Source organism: Hyla sarda, chromosome 2 (assembly GCF_029499605.1).
Source record: "Hyla sarda isolate aHylSar1 chromosome 2, aHylSar1.hap1, whole genome shotgun sequence".
NCBI classification, from domain to species: domain Eukaryota; kingdom Metazoa; phylum Chordata; class Amphibia; order Anura; family Hylidae; genus Hyla; species Hyla sarda.
Genome location: NC_079190.1, coordinates 201,340,514 through 201,364,418, shown reverse-complemented (window position 1 = coordinate 201,364,418; position 23,905 = coordinate 201,340,514). Strand labels below are relative to the sequence as shown.

The window sequence follows — 23,905 nt, the reverse complement described above, 5'->3', positions numbered from 1 at the left end:
GCTTAAAAAAAATCTCAAACTATTTTAACAAAATTTGTATGTTTAAAATTCCCTATTTCGACCACCTTTAACTTTCTAATTTTTCCGTATACGAGGTGGTATGAGGGCTCATTTTTTTTTTGTTATGAATTTTTTTTTCTTTACACTTTTTGGGGGGTAAAATGGGAAAAGGGGATGATTTACATTTGTATTGGGGGAGGGGATTTTCCAATTTTTTTAAAACTTTTTTTTGCTTTTTATGTCCACATAGTGGACTATTTAATAGCAATCAGTTGATTGCTTATACTGTTCAGTGCTATGCATAGGGCATAGCATTGATCAGTATTATCAGTGATCTTCTGTTCTGGTCTGCTCGATCTCAGACCAGAGCAGAAGACCCCAGGAGATGGCCGAAGGCAGGTGAGGGGACCTCTGGCCGCCATGCTGGATGATTGGATCGCCATGGCAGCGCTGCGGGGAATCCAATCATCCATTTTATGTGCCGCACTGCCGCACATGCCGTGATCGCTGATGTGCGCCATTACTGGCAGCCGGGACCTGTCGTGCATGACGCAAGCACGGTTTCTGGTGCTTGGGGACATTACAGAGCATAAATATATGTCATGGTGCACTAAGTATCACGGCACCATGACGTACATTTACGTCCATTGTCGTTAAGGGGTTAATTCTGCCTGTGATAATAGTAAGGAGACTGCACAGAAGTAATCTTTACAGAACTGTAAGTATTAGCCTATTACTAGGCTTAATGGTCACAATAAAACAGCCACATTGTGGATGTTGTTATTTTTAGGTGGAAAAAAAATATGTTTAACAGAAAAACAATTTGAACAGACACATTCCCTTTAATTCAATGAATTACATTATAAAATATTTTTTTTTATTTTAAAGTGTAAATGTGTAAAGAGTTGTGGCCAAAAGCTAACCTTGTGGTATCTTTTTTTTTACATAGGTCCTCCTCCTCCTCCAACAGCTTTTGTGGTAACTCAGACCCTTGTAACAACAGGAACCAGTACAGCAGATATGCCATCTTCACTTCTCCTTGAGGTTCCGGCACTAGCCGAATTCAGCAAGACATGTGCTGAGCTAAAAGACTGGCTTACGCTACTAGACCGTGTAATAAAAGCTCAGATTGTGACCGTGGGAGAAGTGGATGAAATCAATGAAATGATTATTAAACAAAAGGTAGGAGAAAAGCTACAAAATATGTGTTTGTATATGCAATATGGCTACTTTAAGTAACTTTTCGAAATAAACAGAATAGGCATATTGACATGGAAAAGACAATTGCATCACTATCAGTGCTTCAACTCGTAGTAAAAAGACTATAACATATTCATTATAGAAATATACAAAAAATATACCAAAAAAAGTAACATAGAACCTAGGTCATGGCCGTAAATGTTGGCACCCCTGAAATCTTTCAAGAAAATGAAGTATTTCTCACAGAAAACGATTGCAGTACCACATTATTTGCTATACACATGTTTATTCCCTTTGTGTGTATTGGAACTAAACCAAAAAAGGGAGGAAAAAAGCAAATTGGACATAATATCACAACAAACTCCAAAAATGGGCTGGACAAAATTATTGGCACACTTAACTTAATATTTGGTTGCACACCCTTCGGAAAAATAACTGAAATCAGTCGCTTTCTATAATCATCAATAAGCTTCTTACACCTCTCAGCCGGAATGTTGGACCACTCTTCCTTTTCAAACTTCTCCAGGTCTCTTATTGGAAGGCGCCTTTTGCTAACAGCAATTTTAAGATCTCTCCACAGGTGTTCAATGGGATTTAGATCTGGACTCATTGCTGGCCACTTCAGAACTCTCCAGCGCTTTGTTACCATTCATTTCTGAGTGCTTTTTGACATATGTTTGGGGGCATTGTCCTGCCGGAAGACCCAAGATCTCGGACGCAAACCCAGCTTTCTGGCACTGGGCTGTACAGTGCTACCCAAAATTTGTTGGTAATCCTCAGATTTCATGATGCCTTGCCCACATTCAAGGCACCCAGCGCCAGAGGCAGCAAAACAACCCCAAAACATCATTAAACCTCCACCACATTTCACTGTAGGTACTGTGTTCTTTTCTTTGTAGGCCTCATTTTGTTTTTGGTAAACAGTAGAATGATGTGCTTTACCAAAAATCTCTATCTTGATCTCATCTGTCCACAAGACAAGATTTTGGCTTACACAAGTTCATTTTGGCAAAATGCAGTCTTGCTTTTTTATGTCTCTGTGTCAGCAGTGGGGTCCTCCTGGGTCTCCTGCCATAGCATTTAATTTTATTTAAATATCGACGGATTGTTTGCACTGACACTGATGCTCCCTGAGCCTGTAGGACAGCTTCAATATCTTTGGAACTTGTTTGGGGCTGCTTATCCACCATCTGGACTATCCTGCGTTGACACCTTTCATCAATTTTTATTTTCCATCCACACCCAGGGAGATTAGCTACAGTGCCATGGGTTGCAAACTTCTTGATAATGTTGTGCACCGTGGACAAAGGAAAATCTAGATCTCTGGAGATGGACTTGTAACCTTGAGATTGTTGATATTTTTCCACAATTTTGGTTCTCAAGTCCTTAGACAGTTCTCTTCTCCTCTTTCTGTGGTCCATGCTTAGTGTTGCACACACAGAGACACAATATTGCCCACATCACATGTTTGAAACAATCTTATTTATCCACAATTTTAAAAGGGTGCCAATAATTTCGTCCATCCCATTTTTGCTGTTTGGTGCTACGTTATGTCCAATTTGCTTTTTTTCCTCCCTTTTTTTGGTTTAGTTCCAGTGCACACAAAGGGAATAAACATGTGGTACAGCAAAACTTACTGTTACTGCAATCCTTTTCTATGAGAAATACTTCATTTTCTTGAAAAATTTCAGGGATGCCAACATTTACGGTCATGATTGTATATCCTACATATTTGCTTGTAGGTCTTAAAATACAAAGGAAAACACGTCTAAAATGTAGCCTATTATTATGCATGGCACCAGGGGACTTTTTAAATCTGGTTTATGAACTTTTAAGTGTACAGATGCTCCAAACACCACTGAAAGCTTGGTTATTATTCATGTCAATCCCCTCTTCACTCCATATGTGTGAGAAGCCTGTCTATAATACTGTGAGAATGAATGCAACAACAGTATGCATTTTAGATATATAATGCTAATATATCTACAGGACAGATAAAAATATCTTAAATAAACAAATATCTCAAACAGCTTTTGCACAGATAGGAATATTGGAATCGTAAATACAATTCATATTTTTGCTCATCTCCACATTACAACAGGTCGCACTTTGCATGCACATTGAGCACAATTCAACAGTTCATAAATGTTTTATTGTGTTGGAAAAACAGTGTGCTTCTTGCAGCTTGTCAGAACAATTACCAAAACCAACTGATGGCAAACTGCAGTGTTTTCACATTCCTTATCATTCTCATGTTTTTCTAGAAAGTTCTCGAAACAGTTTTGTTCAGGGTCAAAGTACTCTCCCAATACAATATAACGCTATTTAGCTAATTGCCAATAAATAAGTGTTAAATAAAGCTAAAACTGTAAACTGAATGCTCTTCTGTTTATTATTGTTATTATTAACCCCTTCTCGACCCATGACATACATGTACATCATAGGTCGACTCCCAATCTATAACGCGGGGACACGGTGTGGCCCTGCATCATAGCAGGCCTGGCCCGGCACTTAGCAACGGCCGGGACCTGTGGCTAATAGCGCGCGGCACTGATCGCAGTGCGGCACGCTATTAACCCTTTAGATACGGCGTTCAAAGTTGATCTCCGCGTCTAAAGTGAAAGCTAATAAATGGTGGCTAGCTCAGGGGGCTGTTCGGGATCACCGCGGTGAAATTGTGGCATTTTTCACAGCTGTAGGACATGAGGAGGGTCCCCTTACCTGCCTCCTGGTGTCCGATCACCGAATGACTGCTCAGTACCAGAGATCCCGGCATGAGCAGTCCAGCAGCAGAATCATTGAGCAATGTTATCCTGTGGGATAACAATGCTCAATGTAAAAGATCAATGTGTGCAGTGTTATAGCCCCCTATGGGAGCTATAACATTGCAAAAAAAAGGGGAAAAAAAGTTAATAAAGATCATTTAACCCCCTCCCTAATAAAAGTTTGAATCACCCACCTTTTCCCATAAAAAAAATTATAAAAAAAATTTACATATGTGGTATCACCGCGTGTGGAAATGTCCGAATTATAAAAATATATCATTAATTAAACTGCACGGTTAATGGCGTACGCACAAAAAAAATTCTAAAGTCCAAAATAGCGTATTTTTGGTCACTTTTTATACCATGAAAAAATGAATAAAAAGCGATCAAAAAGTCTGATCAATACAAAAATGGCACCACTAAAAACCTCAGATCACGGCGCAAAAAATGAGCCCTAATACCGCCCCGTACACGAAAAAATAAAAAAATTATGGGGTAAGAAAATGACAATTTTAAACGTATACATTTTCCTGCATGTAGTTATGATTTTTTCTAGAAGTACGACAAAATCAAACCTATATAAGTAGGGTATCATTTTAATTGTATGGACCTACAGAATAAAGAGAGGGTGTCATTTTTACCGAAAAAAGGCACTGCGTAGAAACAGAAGCCCTCAAAAGTAGCAAAATGGCATTTTTTCTTAAATTTTGTCGCACAATGAATTTTTTTTCCGCTTCACCGTGAATATTTTGGTAAAATGAATAATGTCACTGCAAAGTAGGCATAAGATTTTTAGAAGGCGATGAGGAAAAAATGAAAATGCAAAAATGGAAAAACCCTGCGTCCTTAAGGGGTTAAAGTGCTGACTTTGCCTCCAAATACCTTCTCTCTGTCTAATGATGCACCCCCTCTCAAAGTCAGTCAACTGGGAAAAATGTCTTTGTTGACTGATTGACTTGCCTCTACAATGCACTCAATCTTCCACCAAGGAGAACACTACTCAAAAGTAGCCTCTAAGAAGCTTTTTATAGGGTAGAGGGGAAAGCAGTTGTATGTACTCTTTTGGGAAGTCTCAGTGTATAATAAGATCACACCTGTAACATCAGACCACTTTTTTTTATATATATAATTTCCTGAGACATAACTGCATGCCAAGTGTATACACAAACTGGAAAAAAAAGGAATAAAAGCCCAAATGACAGCTTGTGGCCCACCCCTATATATATTTATATATATATATATATATATATATATATATATATATTCCCAATATGGAAACAACCATAGTGGAAAGGGGACACAATTTTCAATAATATTTGAAATCATATTTAAAAGTTGATTGCTGGATCTAAAAGGGGAAAAAGACAGTGGAGCCAACTGGAACACCCACAGCAAAATCACAGGGTCCTGATCAGCTGAGAGGGCCAAAGGGCCCTTACCTGCCTTCTCTCCTTCCGTTTGGCATTCCAATGTTGCAGGAAGCCATGGCAGCCTGAAACAATGGAGTGCCGATAACTGATCAATGCTCTGCAATGGAGCAGCATTGTTCAGTGTTTTCAATCTAAAGATTGCCTGTAATAGTCCCCAAATGAGATTAAACAATTATGAAAAAAATTAGATTAATAAACAAGAATTAACCTCTTCCCTAATAAAAGTTTGAATCATCTCCTCTTTTCCCATTTTTTAAATAAAATAATGAAAACTAAAATAAACATAAACACATGTGACATCACCACATGTCTAATTGTCTCATCTAGTAATACATAACTAGCACAGTCAATGATGTGAATGTAAATAAATAGCAAAGCCCAGAATTGCTTCTTTTTGGTCACTTTATATACCCAAATTTTTTTATAAAGAGATCAAAAAGTCCAATGAAAACAAATGAAACAAAATCTAAATCTCTATTGAAACAGAAGCACCCATAGGTTGCAAAATGACATTATTTTTTTAATATTTTTATTTCAGCCCACAAATATTATGTTTGTGGTAAAATGAGTGATATCATCACAGCATACAATTTGTGGTGCACTAAACAAGCCCTCATATGGGTTTGTAGGTGGAAAATTGAAAGTGAGGAGGGAAAAATGAAAGTGTAAAAATGAAAATTCTTACGTTTTAGAATTTTTTCAAATTTTTCATTTTATCTGCATTTTTAAATAATTATGAAATCTTGCAGTTTCCATTCTTACTACTAAGCCTAAAATGAAGCTGAGACTTCTTGCTCTGTAGGCGATGATAAGGAGGAGGCTGCAGGAAATGCATCTGTACAGCAATATAGTGGCTACACCATCAAATAAAATAAATAGATGAAGCTTACAGCTCAGCCTCCCCCAAACTGTAGAATAATATTTGCAAACGTCACAGAGTATGACTAGTAAACATTCCCAATGGGACAGCTCCTGTCTATTGTTACCTGTGTCCATACGGCATTTTGTAAAACATATCTCTAAATGCTGTTAAAAACAGCTTGGGCAAGATAATAATAAAAAATTATGTTTTAAAAAAAATTACAATCAGATAATAGAAACAGATTAGAAAATAAACATATTCTAGCATATTTCCTTTAATGGTGGTTAGCCATTGTGGTTGTCATTAAAATCCAATTAAATTAAGATTTAAATTTGAATTTATAGAATGAGGGGGGGGGGAATTGTTTATTGAATTGCTTTTTGTAATAGCCCCATTCTTTAAACAGTTATATATATGGCAATCTTTGTTATGTACAAATAAGGTCATAATATAGTATATTAATGAAGAGCAAATCAAATAGACTGCCTTTTAAAATGACATTTGAAATTTGAAGCTCTGGATAATATGGTCCTGAAGCTATTTCTGCAGAGGTCTCGATGTGGCTTATTCTTCTTAAGCAAGTCACTTTAATAGATATGGAACTAGATTATGACTGAAATAGGTAGGGAATCCGTTCCTCCCATCTGTAATCCATTGTCATTACTGTTGCTATGTTATCCTCCAGGGATGTCTGCTCTATCTAGTTTGATGGGTTATTCTTACAGTCTTTCTATGTTCCAGTATTGGACAATTGAGAAGGACAACATACATCAATAGAGTGTTCTGTACTTTATGTTGAGTAAATGTCTACGGAGAGTAAAATCATTTAGTAGTGTAATTGTATTGCATTGCACTTTCCTGGGCACTGCAGGCTTTGGTGCCATCCATCTGGTAAAACAGCAAAAGAATATTGACAGATGTGATTTCAAGTTCAGGAGCTTCATTAGTTGGAAATGCCCATGTAATCTTCCCTCATTTCCAAGTGTTACATTTCCTCTGCCAAAGAAAGATCAAAAGACATCTTATTAGGTTCACTGCGTCATAAGCTTATGATCTCTAACTCGGCAATATTATAAATTTAAAGTTTAGGTGTAGAGGTTCATTAACCTCAGAATGACAGTTTTTATGACTGGAAGAATGGATATGAAGTTCTATTAAGTTTTGAGATTTTATGGGTAGTGTTGAATAGAGTTATGATTTGCTTTTATCTATTGCATTTAAAATGCATAAATATTGTTTTTCTATGATCATTATAGCTGAACTAGGCCATATTTTACATGCAGAACATATTTTTTATATTAAAGGTTTATACATGTGTCATTTGTTTAACTGAGATCTAAATGTGTTCCAGGTTTAAATAAATCTAATGTCCTTGAAAACCAAAGCTGCAGGAGGGAATTGTTTTTAGACATACATTGCCATATGGTAGTGTGTCTGAAGGTATACTGTAGCTTCCAAATATATCTCATTGCAACAGACAATCTCTACATCTGATCTGTCACCTGTTTTGGAATTGTTCTATTATTTGCAGAGTCATAACTTAAAGGGGTTATCCAGGAAAAATCTTTTTTATATATATAAACTGGCTCCAGAAAGTTAAACATATTTGTAAATTACTTCTATTAAAAAAATCTTAATTCTTTCAGTACTTATGAGCTTCTGAAGTTAAGGTTGTTCTTTTCTGTCTAAGTCCTCTCTGATGACACCTGTCTCAGGAAACGCCCAGTTTAGAAGCAAATCCCCATAGCAAACCTCTTCTAAACTGTCCGTTTCCTGAGACAGGTGACATCAGAGAGCACTTAGACAGAAAAGAACAACCTTAACTTCAGAAGCTCATAAGTACTGAAAGAATTAAGATTTTTTTAATCAAAGTAATTTACAACTCTGTTTAACTTTCTGGAGCCAGTTGATATATATAAAAACGTTTTTGCCTGGAATACCCCTTTAAGGCTCCTGGGACATGATATAATATCTGTACCCTCCCCCCATTCTCCCACCATTATATAATACTGGTATCCTCCTGTGTGGGATAAGGGGACAATGGATCCCCATGGATATCCAAATAATATAAAAGCGAGCCAATGATTTATTACCTGCATTTATTTATTTATTTTTAAGATGCTTTCTCAATACTTTGTCAAGTTCAACACCAATTACCCAATTGCCAAAGATAGGAAAACCTTTTGTTTGGTCTTCTTAGGCACTGCTTGCCTATTACTGTCTGAAAAAAAGGTCCACAACAGCCTCTAAACTTTTTCATCCTAACCCTGAACAAGCCTTTATTGTTCAAGTGGAACAAATTGTACAGTAGAGGCAATTCCATCACAAAGAACAGGAGAGGAAGATTTGCTACACCCTTGTGCTTATTCCTCTTAAAGTTTGACCTCTTTAGAGAAGAATTATGATGTGGGAAACAAGGTGCTTCTCCTAGCCATTATTTCTGCCTTCAAAGAATTGAGACATCATTTAGAAGGTACAGCTTGGCAAACAGTGGTTCTAACTGACCATCGAAATCTAGAACTTGTAAGGTCTGTCACATGTGTTTCTCCTCTACAAGCTTGAGGGAACTTGTTCCCTAATTGAGGCAACTTTGTGATCTTTGAAGGGGAATTTGTCAGCTCCATACCAAGAAAAGAACTGAAAACACAGACGGATAGGTCATAGTGAGCTAAAACAAATGATACCTTTATATTTGTTTACTGCAGTTTCCACAGTTAAAAAAACAAATTTTTCCTTAGAAGCTCAACTGCCACAGAGCTGGTGCAAAGACACAGCATGCATACCTCCTCCCTACTATACCCTGCCCTGCATGATTGATGGACAGGGCTTGGCTTCCAGCATTTACTTTAAGGTATGTTTCATGAATCCAAAATGGCCAGCTTAAAGAAAAAATAGCTTGATATCAATTATGTTATTTATGTATTTGATATCAAGTAAAAAAGCTGGAGAATATGCATTAAGTGTATTGAATCCAACATTTTTGTTGAATTATCACCCTCTTACATGATGAAAGAATTGAAATCCATCAGATCAGCTTCCAGTCCACCGATATGTTTTGTATTTTTATTGTTTTTATATTTCAATGCATTTTATTGAATTTTCAAAAAAGAGGCATACAAACCATTAATAACTGTAAATAAGTTTTGATGTGGCTAATGATACAATTTATATTTGCATCAAAATTTGTCAATCACTAAAACATTCCAAAAACGTTCTAAAACTGAAGTTGTTGCCATTAGTTTGTGGCCCATTTTTCCCCTTTTGCTGAAACTTTTAATGCTTCTAGTGAGTCAAAAGTTGCCCTCCTTGGAACACCAACAAAAAATAAACACCAGGAGCTTTATTATGTAAGATAATGTTTTTCAGTAATTAGAATTAATGTGTTTGCGCATTCACAACAAACACTCCCAAAGAGCATTACAATTAAGCAGCCCAGAGTAAAAGTAATGATACTTCTTATTGTTTTCAAAGACATTAATCATTACAAATGTAAAGGGATTCTCTAGGTTATTCTTGATAGTTTGATTGATCCTTTACAACATAAAAACTGTTTGTCTTGTTTAACCCTTATATAAACAGATGGTATTTTACTTCAGACAATTGTGTAGTTCAATTACCATCCTTTTTTCATCTCACATTCCTCATCACTTTTCTCTTTTGCGGAAATTATTTGGTGCATATTTTTCCATTGGTTTTGTGATCATCACTTTGTTATATGTATATGTTAGTTTGGTGGGACACTATATCTTCTCCAAGCAGTACTCATTTTGCTCTGCATATAACTATTGCTATTTTTGTGATTTCTGGACATATTTTCCCTTTTTGAAATTGGCTTATCACAGTCTGAGATATCACTGAGGTAGTACACGGTTATTTTTTGTGTCCATGTTTCATGGTTTTAGATGTTTATAAACCACTATAGCCTGTTTCAGTATAGCAATCTTTATAATGACTTTCTAGGTGTGCATGTTTTATGTGTTTTCTTGTTCTTGTTATTTCTAGTAAAGTATAAAATGTACATCTATTTAATATGTGTATCACAGTGTTAAGTATCTTTTTTATTTGACTGTGCTAGAGAGGCTGTAAAATTAGTGTAGTTCATAATATAGTGTCTGTACCTGTGTTTGATGGCAGGTCTCGCTAGTCAAATTGAGTGTCATCTCAGGCTATTCTAGGTTGCAGTGCAGGCCAAGACATTACATCACTAGTCAGGTGTTCAAAATGTGCCTATCTGCTTCAGTTAGTTGAGCAACCGCTGGGTGAGTGTCATGACCAACTGGACAGGGAGAAGTGACCCCTAAGCTTTCCCTAATAACCACTCTCCCTGCCTACTTGCCCATCCGCCCTACATGGCGGATCGACAACCACGGTGCCGGTCTCTTCCTGCACTAAAGTGCAGTGGGCGTAAAAACAAATAATATAAATAGTCGGTCACAGGCAGGAAGCAGAATGGGAAAACTACCAAAACAACCAGATGTACCAGACAGAATATAAACTCACAAACAGGGCAGAATATAGTGCACTAACAAACAGTTCAAAAACCGGAATCCAGATAAACGGCAGAAATGAATAAATGAACAAGACTAGGTATGGAATGATTATACAGCAGACACCAGAAGAGGCAGGGGATGAACAGAAGAGCTGAATGTCAAACACTAAACTGATCAGGAACATAGAACACTGTACACACTAAACTCAATGATAACTAACATAAATAGATTAAGTTAATAGGACACAGATCAATAAGTAAGCATAGAGGACACTATAAACCAATGGTAAAGCACAGAGAAAACACTAGATCAGTGATCATGTACTCTATGATCAGTGCATGTACTATACACTATACAAAGAACAAACTAGACTACCCACTCCACAAAAGAAGTAGACAACAATACTAACTCCAGATAGACTTCTAGCGAGCGGGCACACTCCACCGTTGATCAGAATAATGGCCTAGAAGGTAAGAGAAATATAAAACACGGAACACTAGAGTGAGAAACGAATGATTCTGAACAGACTCCACAAAACCAAACTCCAACAACATAGAGGAACTAGGATACCATACACAGACTAAGATACAAGGCTAAAGCAGAATGGACATACAATAATTATAAAAACCGACAAAAGTACCACAGACTAAAATCTATAATAAACAGGACTTTTAACCAATGTTAAAAACACAGAAATATCACAATATAAATACAAGGTGCATGATTAAGAAGACATGGACAGCATAGCTGCATAATAAAACATAGTCACAGTAGATCAATCACCAGCAACCTGAGTGCAGCAAGGCTATGGTTTAAATAGCCGCACCTGAGCTGCGATTGGCTCAGAGCATTAAAGGGGTACTCCGGTGGAAAACGTTTTGTTTATTTTAATCAACTGGTGCCAGAAAGTTAAACAGATTTGTAAATTACTTCTATTAAAAAATCTTAATCATTCCAGTACTTATTAGCTGCTGAATACTACAGAGGAAATTATTTTCTTTTTGGAACACAGAGCTCTCTGCTGACATCATGACCACAGAGCTCTCTGCTGACATCTCTGTCCATTTAAGAACTGTCAGAGTAGAAAACATATGCTGCTCTGGACAGTTCCTAAAATTGACAGAGATGTCAGCAGAGAGCACTGTGTCATGATGTCAGCAGAGAGCACTGTGTTCCAAAAAGAAAATAATTTCCTCTCTAATATTCAGCAGCTAATAAGTACTGGGAGGATTAAGATTTTTTAAAAGAAGTAATTTACCAATCTGTTTAACTTTCTGGAACCAGTTGATTTAATAAAAAAATAAAGTTTTCCACCAGAGTACCCCTTTAACTCTTCCAAGACTAGGAAGAATTGGAACAAGAAACTGCTCAGACAAGAATACGATTGTCTGAACAGATCCCAAGACATAAAAACACAAAAACGGACATTACAGTGAGAGTGAGATCATTCTCCACAGGGCTAGAGACAATTGTAGTTTCATGAACAGTACACATAGCTCAGGTGTACTGCAAAGGGTAGGGTGACTGATGTGTGGGAGAAATGTGAACTTGACACTTGAGCCTTGACACTTTAAAGGGGTACTCCGCCCCAAGACTTCTTATCCCCTATCCAAATGTCCTCAGCGGCGGGACCCCCACGATCTCCCTGCTGCACCTGGTGTTCGTTTAGTGCGTTGGGTGCAGTGCCCGAGGCTCGTGACATCATGGCCACGCCTGCTCATGATGTCATGAACACGCCCTCTCAATGCAAGTCTATTGGAGGGGGCATGACCGCAGTCATGCCCCCTTCCATAGACTTGCATTGAGGAGCCATGGCCGTGAGATCAGGAGCAGGGCATGATTGTGATGTCACAAGCCACCGCCCCGCATCGCCAGTCATCCAGCACGGTGCGAAGTTCGCTCTGTGCACCGGATGTCTGGGATGCCGCAGCCAAGATAACGGAGGTCCCCAGCGGAGGGAACCGAACGATCAGACATCTTATCCCCCTATCCTTTCGATAAGGGATAAGATGTCTAGGGGCGGAGTAGCCTTTTAATTATAAACTACTTCTACTAGATCAGAACCTCCCCTACATACTTCATTATTGAATATTTAAAGTACTTACAGAGTCAGTTATAATAAACAGATCAAACTATTTTATTATAATTTATTTCTCTATTTTTCTCCAAAATTTATTATACATTACATGCAGTTGGGTCTGTTTCTTCAGCAGGGAATAGCTTGGAATTAAAATTCACTGTAGTTACATAACTACTGATAAAGGCAGTTTATAGTCAAGTTATAATGTATCCTCAGCTTGTTGAAAGACTGATGCCAGGCATTTAGTTGCCTCCTACGGCTTTTTTTCCTCCAGGCTTAGGTTTTATAAACAGTTTAGTTGATAAAGATTTATAGACCAATTACACATACTGTTTTTGCTTAATACTTCCAGCCCTGATAAAATATAGTTATTGGTTAATAGGATGGCCAAGATCTTCGTGTTTTGGGAAAGTCAGTAGGCTTTTATAGTTGTATGTGGCCTGCTCTAATATGCCTCATTGACTGGTTGTCACAATTGGCTCTAATAGCTTAGTATTATGCACCGTATTTTAGTATTTTATGGGCACAGTCTGATATACCTATCTTTTACTGTTTAGTAGTATTATTATATAAAACTGGCTTGGTTGTTCAATTCAATCTCTCATAAACTTACATGTATTTAAGAAAAATAAGAATTTCTCTTGGATAAAAAAAAGGCTTTAATGTCACTAAGACTAGGACCCCTGCATGAATCGATAAAATATTAATGGTATGGTGGCAATAAAGGATCATTTTTAGATGTGGCAGAAATTCTCAATTTTTTTTGACCAAGTACTAGTCTGCAGTATCTGCTTCCTACCACCTTAAAGGAAACATTAAATTTAGAAATTATTGATAAAAGAAGATAGCTTTATTCATAACATTTGGTCTTCACATTTTCTGCAACTTTCTGTAGCAAAAAAGTCTTGTAAAAATCATACAAAGAACACAGAGGTATTCAATATTTTGAGGGGTGGGACTTAACCAAGAAGGCAGGGCTGTTGACAGCTGCTGATGCAGCCAGTTGCCTTTAGGGTGTTGTCACATATATCTGGCAATTCGGCTCACTAACTTGCCACAACTAATGTCCCAACTGATGGAAAAGTGCATTATTTGTCTATGAGTCTGGTGCCCAGTTATCTGTGCAGGCCAGACAGAAAAACACTGAAAGACGATCTAGCGTTCCAATTAAGGTGGTGGATAAATCTGACCTGTCCCATTTAAATGAATGGGGTTAGTTTGATCATCAATTTCCCTTCAGTGCTACCGGTGCTACTGCTGGATCACCAGATATATGTGACAGCACACATATTCAGATATAGAACAGTTAGGAGGAGGAGGGAGGCTTAGCTGTTCCTACAGGATATATAATGAAGATTTCTTTCTATATTTTAATTGTAATAGGACAGAAAATAGGGTTAAATGGAAATTTGAGATTAATAGAGGAATGGAATGAATTCATTATTTATTACAATTTTTAATTTACTAATATAAACGGCCAATTCAGTTAAGTTTCTATTTCTATTGAGTTTAAAACATGATGCAGGTTGTCAGAAAGCCAATTCAGCCAAGTCATCTTTGCACAGTAGTAGAACATGTATCTTAGAAAATTCTATATTTTTATTCTATTCCATCTCTCAGTTCTACGTCATTCAACAGCTGACTCAAGCTCTGAATGACTACAAGATGAATAATTTATAACTGACTAAAAATAGTTTGGATAATAGTTAGGTTATCCTACATCTCAGCTCTGAAAATAGGCAACATCAATTGTATATTGCCATGAAATTTAGGAACACTTGAAATGTTATTGTTGCTAGACAACAGTCTCCTACCAAGTATTGTTGCTATGGCTATAGCTGAAATTAGTTGAAAGAAGTAACTAAATAAACTCCTTGTATAGTATTTATTTCTGTTTGTTTCTATGTTGGTTATATAATGACAACATATTAGCCCCTTCATGACCCTGCAAATTTTTATTTCTGAAATGTTTTTCCTCCTTTTTATTTTTTTAAGTGAAAAAGTTGTATTAGGGACAAGTTTGTGGGACAATTTGTACTTTTCTTTAGCGCTTTTTATTTTAATCATATTATGTATTATGAAGCCAGAAAAAAATATATAGGCCAAAAAATATATATATAGAATTGCGTAATTTTTGGGGGCAATATTTCACAATACGGTAAAACTGACATGCAAACTTTATTGTAGGGATCAATATGATTTATGTTTATGGATAATTTATGTCTCCTTTCATGATAAAAAAAATAAAATAAATGGACTAAAATTTTAATTTTTCCTCCTATGGAGCTGTTTTGGGGTTGATTTGGGTGCAATGAGCAGTAGTTTTAAATGTTACACTTTTGTGTAGTTCTGGCTTTTCTATCACTGTGATGTGGCCAAATATCAGCAATTCCATTGTTTGGATTTTTTTTGCCTTTACTCTGTTGACTGTGCAGGATTAGGAATGTAATAATTTAGTAGTTCAGACAATTACACACGCAGCTATACCAAATATGTATTATTATTTTTTTTTTTTTTGTGTTTTATTACAAAAATGGTAAATGGGGGGGGGGTGATTTGATTATTTTTATGTATATTTTTTGGCTTCCCTAGGGGCCTATCAGCCATCAGTATGCTATTGCATTATATTGATTCATGTAATCTGTGCTTGACTGCTAAGGGCTGCCATTAAAAATCACTGAGCAAAGGTAGACACCAAGGATCATGTAAGGCCCAGCCTGGGCTTCTCCAGTAACCCATGGGACCCCTTAACACCAGGGATTAACGGCATTACATGTTTAAATGCTATAATTATTATTGATTATGGCATTTAAACATTTAAATGATGGACATCGGAGTGATCACTGATGTCCGTCATTACCTGCAGATGTCAGCAAACTTGGGGCCTCGCACCATATTCCTCTCAACTGGCCCATGACGTATATGTATGTCATGGGTCAGGAAAGGGTTAAACAGTGCTGTATAGTTTGTTGCCATTCACATCAGTCATTGTCCTAATATGGCTCACAGTCTAATTTCCCTATCTTAGATACACACACTAACCTATGTGTATGTGAAAGTACCCACAGGAAACCTACAAAGTACAATAGAAACATTTTCCATGTACATCCATGTAGATGTTTTCTGCTCCATTAAACTATATTTTCACAGAATTTTTAGTCCCAATGCTTTTACCACAAAAAAAAAAAAAAATAAATAATAATAATCTATGTGAACATAGCCTTACATATGGGGACATTTTTAGTAGTGTTGAGCGGCATAGGCCATATTCGAATTTGCGAATATTCGTGAATATATGGACAAATATTCGTCATATATTCGCGAATATTCGCATATTCGTAATATTCCCGTTTTATTTTCGCATATGCGAAAATCCGCGTATGCGAAAATTAGCATATACCAAAAATTCGCATAAGTGAACATTCGCATATGCGGAAATTACCATATGCAAATTTTCGCATATGCGAAAATTCGCATACCAGTCTCACACAGTAGTATTAGAGCCTTCTTTACACCGCACAAGCTGGAAGCAGAGAGGGGTGATCACTGTGATGTGTACTGTGAAAAAAAAAACAAAAACAAAAAAACGAATATTCGTAATTACGAATATATAGCGCTATATTCGCGAATATTCGCGAATTCGCGAATATGCGATATTCGCGAATAAAATTAGCATTGCGAATATTCGCGAGCAACACTAATTTTAAGCAAGCTTAAAGGGGTACTCCACTCCCCAGAGTTCAGAAAATTCAGTTCCGAACACTGGTACGGGCTTCGGGGGTCAACATGCCCCCTCATGACATCACGCCCCGCCCCCTCAATGCAAGTATATGTGAGGGGGGATGTAATGGCCATCACGCCTCTTACATAGATTTACACGGAGGGGACAGGGCATGACGTCATGAGGGGAGGGACATGATGTCACGAAGGGGCGTGGCAACCCCTGAAGCCCGCACTAGCATTTGGAACTTAATGCTGGGGAGTTGAGTACCCCTTTAAAGTGTTACTGTCATTAGAAAGAACTTTTGACATATCGCCTATCATTTGGCATTTATCACCAATAAGAGTACTAAATCATGAAGTTGCAGTGTAACATTAAATATAAGCCCCAAAAATATGCATTGAAAATTTTACATTGTGTAACCCTGCCATAAAGGGGTAGTCCAGTGCTGAAAAACTTACCCCCTAGCTTAACCCCTTAAGGACCCGGGGTTTTTCAGTTTTTCCATTTTCATTTTTTCCTCCTTACCTTTAAAAAATCATAACTCTTTCAATTTTGTACCTAAAAATCCATATGATGGCTTTTTTTTTGTGCCATCAATTCAACTTGTAATGACATCAGTCATTTTACCCAAAAATCTATGGCAAAATGGAAAAAAAATCATTGTGAGACAAAATTGAAAACAAAAATGCCATTTTGTAAATTTTTGGGGCTTCTGTTTCTACACAGTACATTTTTTGTAAAAATGACACCTTATCTTTATTCTGTAGGTCCATAAAATTAAAATGATACCCTACTTATAAGGGTTTGATTTTGTTGTAGTTCTAGAAAAAATCATAACTACATGCAGGAAAATGTATACCTTTAAAATTGTCATCTTCTGACCCCTATAACTTTTTTATTTTTCCGCGAATGGGTCGGTATGAGGGCTATTTTTTTGCACCGTGATCTGAAGTTTTTAGCTGTGGCCTTTTTGTATTGATCAGACTTTTTGATCGCTTTTTATTCCTTTTTTCATGATATGAAAAGTGACCAAAAATATGCAATTTTGGACTTTGGAATTTTTTGCCCGTACGTCATTGACCGTGTGGTTTAATTAATGATATATTTTTATAATTCTGACATTTCCGCACGTGGTGATACCACAAATGTTTATTTTTATTTACACTGTTTCAAACTTTTATTTGGGAAGGTGTTAAATGATCTTTATTCACTCTTTTTTTGCACTTTTTTTTTTTTTTTGCAATGTTATAGCTCCCATAGGGGGCTATAACACTGCACACACTGATCTTTTACAGTGATCAGTGGTTTCTCATAGGAAACCACTGATCGATGATTCTGCCGCTTGGCTGCTCATGCCTGGATCTCAGGCACTGAGCAGTCATTCAGCGATCGGACAGCATGGAGGCAGGTAGGAACCTTCCGGCTGTCATGTAAGCTGTTCAGGATGCTGCAATTTCGCTGCAGTGATCCCGAACAGCTCCGTGAGCTAACCGGCGACGTTTTAGTTACACTTTAGGCGCGGCGATCAACTTTGAATGCTGCGTCTAAAGGGTTAATAGTGCGCGGCACCACTATCAATGCTGTGGCCCCGCGTTAAAGAACTGGAGCGGACTCATCCACGACCGTTGGCATCCCCCACGATCTCCTGTACAGGGTCCCAGCTCTTCTGGCCAGATAGCGTGTGTCGACCACCGCATGAAGCGGCAGCTGACACGCCTCCTCAATACATCTCTATGGCAGAGCCGGAGATTGCCGGAGTGGTCAACATGCCCCCTTCCCACGGGCTGCCGGGGCCCCGTACAGGAGATCGCAGGGGGCCCCAGCGGTCAGACCCCCCACGATCTGAAACTTATCCCCTATCCTTAGGATAGGGGATACGTATTTTCAACACTGGCTATCTCCTTTAAAGTAAATTTATAGCATCATATTAACAAAAATAGTATTCAAAGCAATGGGTACTCTATGTAAAAGGACTCTATTACTATGCTTAGTGTGGCTATTTATAGCATATGTCTATTTACAGAAGAGGGAACTATTCAAAGATTTTTCTCAAATACTAAACTTTTACTGATCTTACATGTAGGATGAGTCCTGTGTACAGCAAGATGTGCAAAAATAGCATTGCCTAAGTGTATAAATCTAGGTCATCCCATTTACAGCACATTGAGATGCATGAATAAATACTGAATGCCACTGTGTTCTTGCTGTACTTTGGACTCCATGCTATTTATAAATATACTGTATGCAGAGCAAACAAATGTTTCCTTGTGCCTAGTAATATGTAGTATGTATTTTTAGCTGCAGTTAAAATTATGTAATTATGCCCTTGTTGAGAGATCATATTTGACAAGATATTTGAGCTTTGTTTTTGGAAATGTCACTTCAGAAACACAAGTGACCTTCAGTATATGAAATAAAATACAGTCCATGTGCTTGAATGGGAGCCAAGGTGCACCTGCAATGACAAGACAAAGTAATATGATGAAATATCATACATAAAACTACATTTAACACATTGGAGGAGATTTATCAAAACCTGTCCAGAGGAAAAGTTGATGAGTTACCAACCAGTCAGATTGCTTCTTTCATTTTTCAGAGGCCTTTTCAAAAGTAAAAGACTTGATCGGATTGGTTGCTATGGGCACCTCAGCAACTTTTTCTCTGGACAGGTTTTGATAAATCTCTTCTATTGTTCATGTTTATATAAATGTTTTATAATGTTGCAGCATCAGGGCTGGCTTTGCCTTATATCAGGGGTGCGGAACCTTTTTTTATTCCAAGGGCATTTACAAGATAATTTGCGGTGATATGGATTTTATCAGTGACCTAGTAATTATCTGACTCCCGTTCCAATTCGTTATCAGAATGTATACACCAAAGTAAATCAAACAGAGTCATATCAGTTTCAAAAACTTCATACTTCTAACCTTTATTGGCATTCATCCAGCTTATCTAACCGTTGCAATTAACATAAGTTCCCACCCTCACTAGGCATACCATATAAGGTATGCTTTTTTCTGTTTTTGGAGAGATTCAAGGCGTTGTCTAGGAGAGGAAATCTTCTTACATGGTGGGAGGGGGGAAGCAAGGAGCAGAGTAGTATGGCGGATGGACTTTGTCAAATAGTCTTTTTATAATGTATATATATATATATATATATATATATATATATATATATATATATACACACACACATACATCCATTACAATTCCCCCTTAAAATGACTATTTTACCTTTCCCTAATTTCCATCATCCTAACACATCTTCCCCAATGTGTTTTCTCAAATGCTTCACTGTACTTTAGATGACCCATGTTTTGTCCATGGACCCCTTGAGCCTCAGACTTTACACATGTGGAGTCATATGCTATCCCTATGGTTCACTGGTGTTATAGATGGCATTGAAGCTCTGTAATGGGGTATAGGCTTCATCAGTAGTCTCGAAGACCTCATTTGTCATCACTGGTGTGGCATTCTCAACGGCCTTCTCACACAGGCAAGGCAAAACACAACACACAAAAAAGCAAGATTATCAGGATTATAAGTATGGTTATTCCTATTTGGACCAAAGTCTTTTTTTCCCCCTCCCATCTAATCAAAGTACTGATCCAAGGGGTCTGAGATTCCAGAATTCTTTATGGTTATTTTACCAGTGGGTCCTGTGTTGTCTGAGATATATGGGCAACAGGTCTCCCCAAACATTTTACATACCCCCCTTTCTCCGCTAACACCATACGTCATAGTGGATGTGGCACTTATTTGTTCAGCCTGACCTTTATGAGCATCCACTGAGAAATTTATGGATCTCTGCTGGTTATAATAGATATAATTTATCCAGTCTACATTCTTGTTTATGGAAATCTGGGGTATTATAGACTCAAATCTGGCTTTTACTTGACCTATAGTTTTAAATTGATCTGGGACCCCCATTGTGACTCCTATAGCATCAATATACACATGGGGTCAAGGCTCCCAGCAGGGGCTGCATGTTTACTTCTAGAATGTGGTTTGGGTTCCTTAGTAGGTTCGGTAGCGAAAATGTCTATGAGCAGAAGAGTCTTGGCTAATGTGCATTCTCCCACCCACTAAAATGCTTATTTCACCCCATTATTTGTACAGGACACCAATGCTCACCTACTGATTCTCCTCATACAATGTCACATCCTAACAATCTGTTGTGATTATCTTTTCCTCTGGAACAACCATGTTATGTAAAGATATAGATTTAACAGTTATCAGAGAATATATCTTATTCACTTATTTTCCTTACACATACTTATTTCCTTACACATACATATAGGTTTAAGGAACTGGGTAACAATTACAGAATCTGAACTTGGCACAACTTTACGAAAGGTTCTTAGTTATATTATTTACTGTTTCAATGGGTAGGTGTTACGCCGAGCGCTCCGGGTCCCCGCTCCTCCCCGGAGCGCTCGCTTCTCTCTCGCTACCGCAGCGCTCCGGGCAGCTCCACTGACCCGGTGCGCTGCGATACCGTCTCCAGCCGGGATGCGATTCGCGATGCGGGTAGCGCCCGCTCGCGATGCGCATCCCGGCTCCCGTACCTGACTCGCTCTCCGTCTGTCCTGTCCCGGCGCGCGCGGCCCCGCTCCCTAGGGCGCGCGCGCGCCGGGTCTCTGCGATTTAAAGGGCCACTGCGCCGCTGATTGGCGCAGTGGTTCCAATTAGTGTGTTCACCTGTGCACTCCCTATTTATACCTCACTTCCCCTTCACTCCCTCGCCGGATCTTGTTGCCATTGTGCCAGTGAAAGCGTTTCCTTGTGTGTTCCTAGCCTGTGTTCCAGACCTCCTGCCGTTGCCCCCGACTACGATCCTTGCTGCCTGCCCCGACCTTCTGCTACGTCCGACCTTGCTTCTGTCTACTCCCTTGTACCGCGCCTATCTTCAGCAGTCAGAGAGGTTGAGCCGTTGCTAGTGGATACGACCTGGTCACTACCGCCGCAGCAAGACCATCCCGCTTTGCGGCGGGCTCTGGTGAAAACCAGTAGTGACTTAGAACCGATCCACTAGCACGGTCCACGCCAATCCCTCTCTGGCACAGAGGATCCACTACCTGCCAGCCGGCATCGTGACAGTAGATCCGGCCATGGATCCCGCTGAAGTTCCTCTGCCAGTTGTCGCCGACCTCACCACGGTGGTCGCCCAGCAGTCACAACAGATAGCGCAACAAGGCCAACAGCTGTCTCAACTGACCGTGATGCTACAGCAGCTACTACCACAGCTTCAGCAATCATCTCCTCCGCCAGCTCCTGCACCTCCTCCGCAGCGAGTGGCCGCTTCTGGTCTACGACTATCCTTGCCGGATAAATTTGATGGGGACTCTAAATTCTGCCGTGGCTTTCTTTCCCAATGTTCCCTGCACTTGGAGATGATGTCGGACCAGTTTCCTACTGAAAGGTCTAAGGTGGCTTTCGTAGTCAGCCTTCTGTCTGGAAAAGCTCTGTCATGGGCCACACCGCTCTGGGACCGCAATGACCCCGTCACTGCCTCTATACACTCCTTCTTCTCGGAAATTCGAAGTGTCTTTGAGGAACCTGCCCGAGCCTCTTCTGCTGAGACTGCCCTGTTGAACCTGGTCCAGGGTAATTCTTCCGTTGGCGAGTACGCCGTACAATTCCGTACTCTTGCTTCAGAATTATCCTGGAATAATGAGGCCCTCTGCGCGACCTTTAAAAAAGGCCTATCCAGCAACATTAAAGATGTTCTGGCCGCACGAGAAATCCCTGCTAACCTACATGAACTCATCCATCTTGCCACTCGCATTGACATGCGTTTTTCCGAAAGGCGTCAGGAGCTCCGCCAGGATATGGACTTTGTTCGCACAAGGCGTTTTTTCTCCCCGGCTCCTCTCTCCTCTGGTCCCCTGCAATCCGTTCCTGTGCCTTCCGCCGTGTAGGCTATGCAGGTCGACCGGTCTCGCCTGACACCTCAAGAGAGGACACGACGCCGCATGGAGAATCTCTGCCTGTACTGTGCCAGTACCGAACACTTCCTGAAGGATTGTCCTATCCGTCCTCCCCGCCTGGAAAGACGTACGCTGACTCCGCACAAAGGTGAGACAGTCCTTGATGTCTACTCTGCTTCTCCACGTCTTACTGTGCCTGTGCGGATATCTGCCTCTGCCTTCTCCTTCTCTACTATGGCCTTCTTGGATTCCGGATCTGCAGGAAATTTTATTTTGGCCTCTCTCGTCAACAGGTTCAACATCCCAGTGACCAGTCTCACCAGACCCCTCTACATCAATTGTGTAAACAATGAAAGATTGGACTGTACCATACGTTTCCGCACGGAGCCCCTTCTAATGTGCATCGGACCTCATCACGAGAAGATTGAATTTTTGGTCCTCCCCAATTGCACTTCCGAAATCCTCCTTGGACTACCCTGGCTTCAACTCCATTCCCCAACCCTGGTTTGGTCCACTGGGGAGATCAAGAGTTGGGGGCCCTCTTGTTTCAAGGACTGCCTAAAACCGGTTCCCAGTACCCCTTGCCGTGACTCTGTGGTTCCCCCTGTAACCGGTCTCCCTAAGGCCTATATGGACTTTGCGGATGTTTTTTGCAAAAAACAAGCTGAGACTCTACCTCCTCACAGGCCTTATGATTGTCCTATTGACCTCCTCCCGGGCACTACTCCACCCCGGGGCAGAATCTATCCTCTGTCCGCCCCAGAGACTCTTGCTATGTCGGAGTACATCCAGGAAAATTTAAAAAAAGGCTTTATCCGTAAATCCTCCTCTCCTGCCGGAGCCGGATTTTTCTTTGTGTCCAAAAAAGATGGCTCTCTACGTCCTTGCATTGACTACCGCGGTCTTAATAAAATCACGGTAAAGAACCGCTACCCCCTACCCCTCATCTCTGAACTCTTTGATCGCCTCCAAGGTGCCCACATCTTTACCAAACTGGACTTAAGAGGTGCTTATAATCTCATCCGCATCAGAGAGGGGGATGAATGGAAAACGGCATTTAACACTAGAGATGGACACTTTGAGTATCTGGTCATGCCCTTTGGCCTGTGCAATGCCCCTGCCGTCTTCCAAGACTTTGTTAATGAAATTTTTCGTGATCTCTTATACTCCTGTGTTGTTGTATATCTGGACGATATCCTGATTTTTTCTGCCAATCTAGAAGAACACCGCCAGCATGTCCGTATGGTTCTTCAGAGACTTCGTGACAATCAACTTTATGCCAAGATAGAGAAATGTCTGTTTGAATGCCAATCTCTTCCTTTCCTAGGATACTTGGTCTCTGGCCAGGGACTACAAATGGATCCAGACAAACTCTCTGCCGTCTTAGATTGGCCACGCCCCTCCGGACTCCGTGCTATCCAACG

General features: G+C 39.4%; 1 protein-coding gene across 2 annotated transcripts in view; it reads left to right on the top strand.

Annotated features, from left to right (window-relative positions):
• DMD (dystrophin) overlaps nt 1–23,905 on the top strand; it is a 2,642,350-nt gene that overhangs the window by 1,738,544 nt on the left and 879,901 nt on the right. For both annotated transcript variants that reach the window (XM_056556147.1, XM_056556148.1), the window contains exon 51: nt 950–1,182. In XM_056556147.1, the coding sequence (XP_056412122.1) occupies nt 950–1,182 (233 nt within the window). The remainder of the gene's footprint in view (nt 1–949; nt 1,183–23,905) is intronic.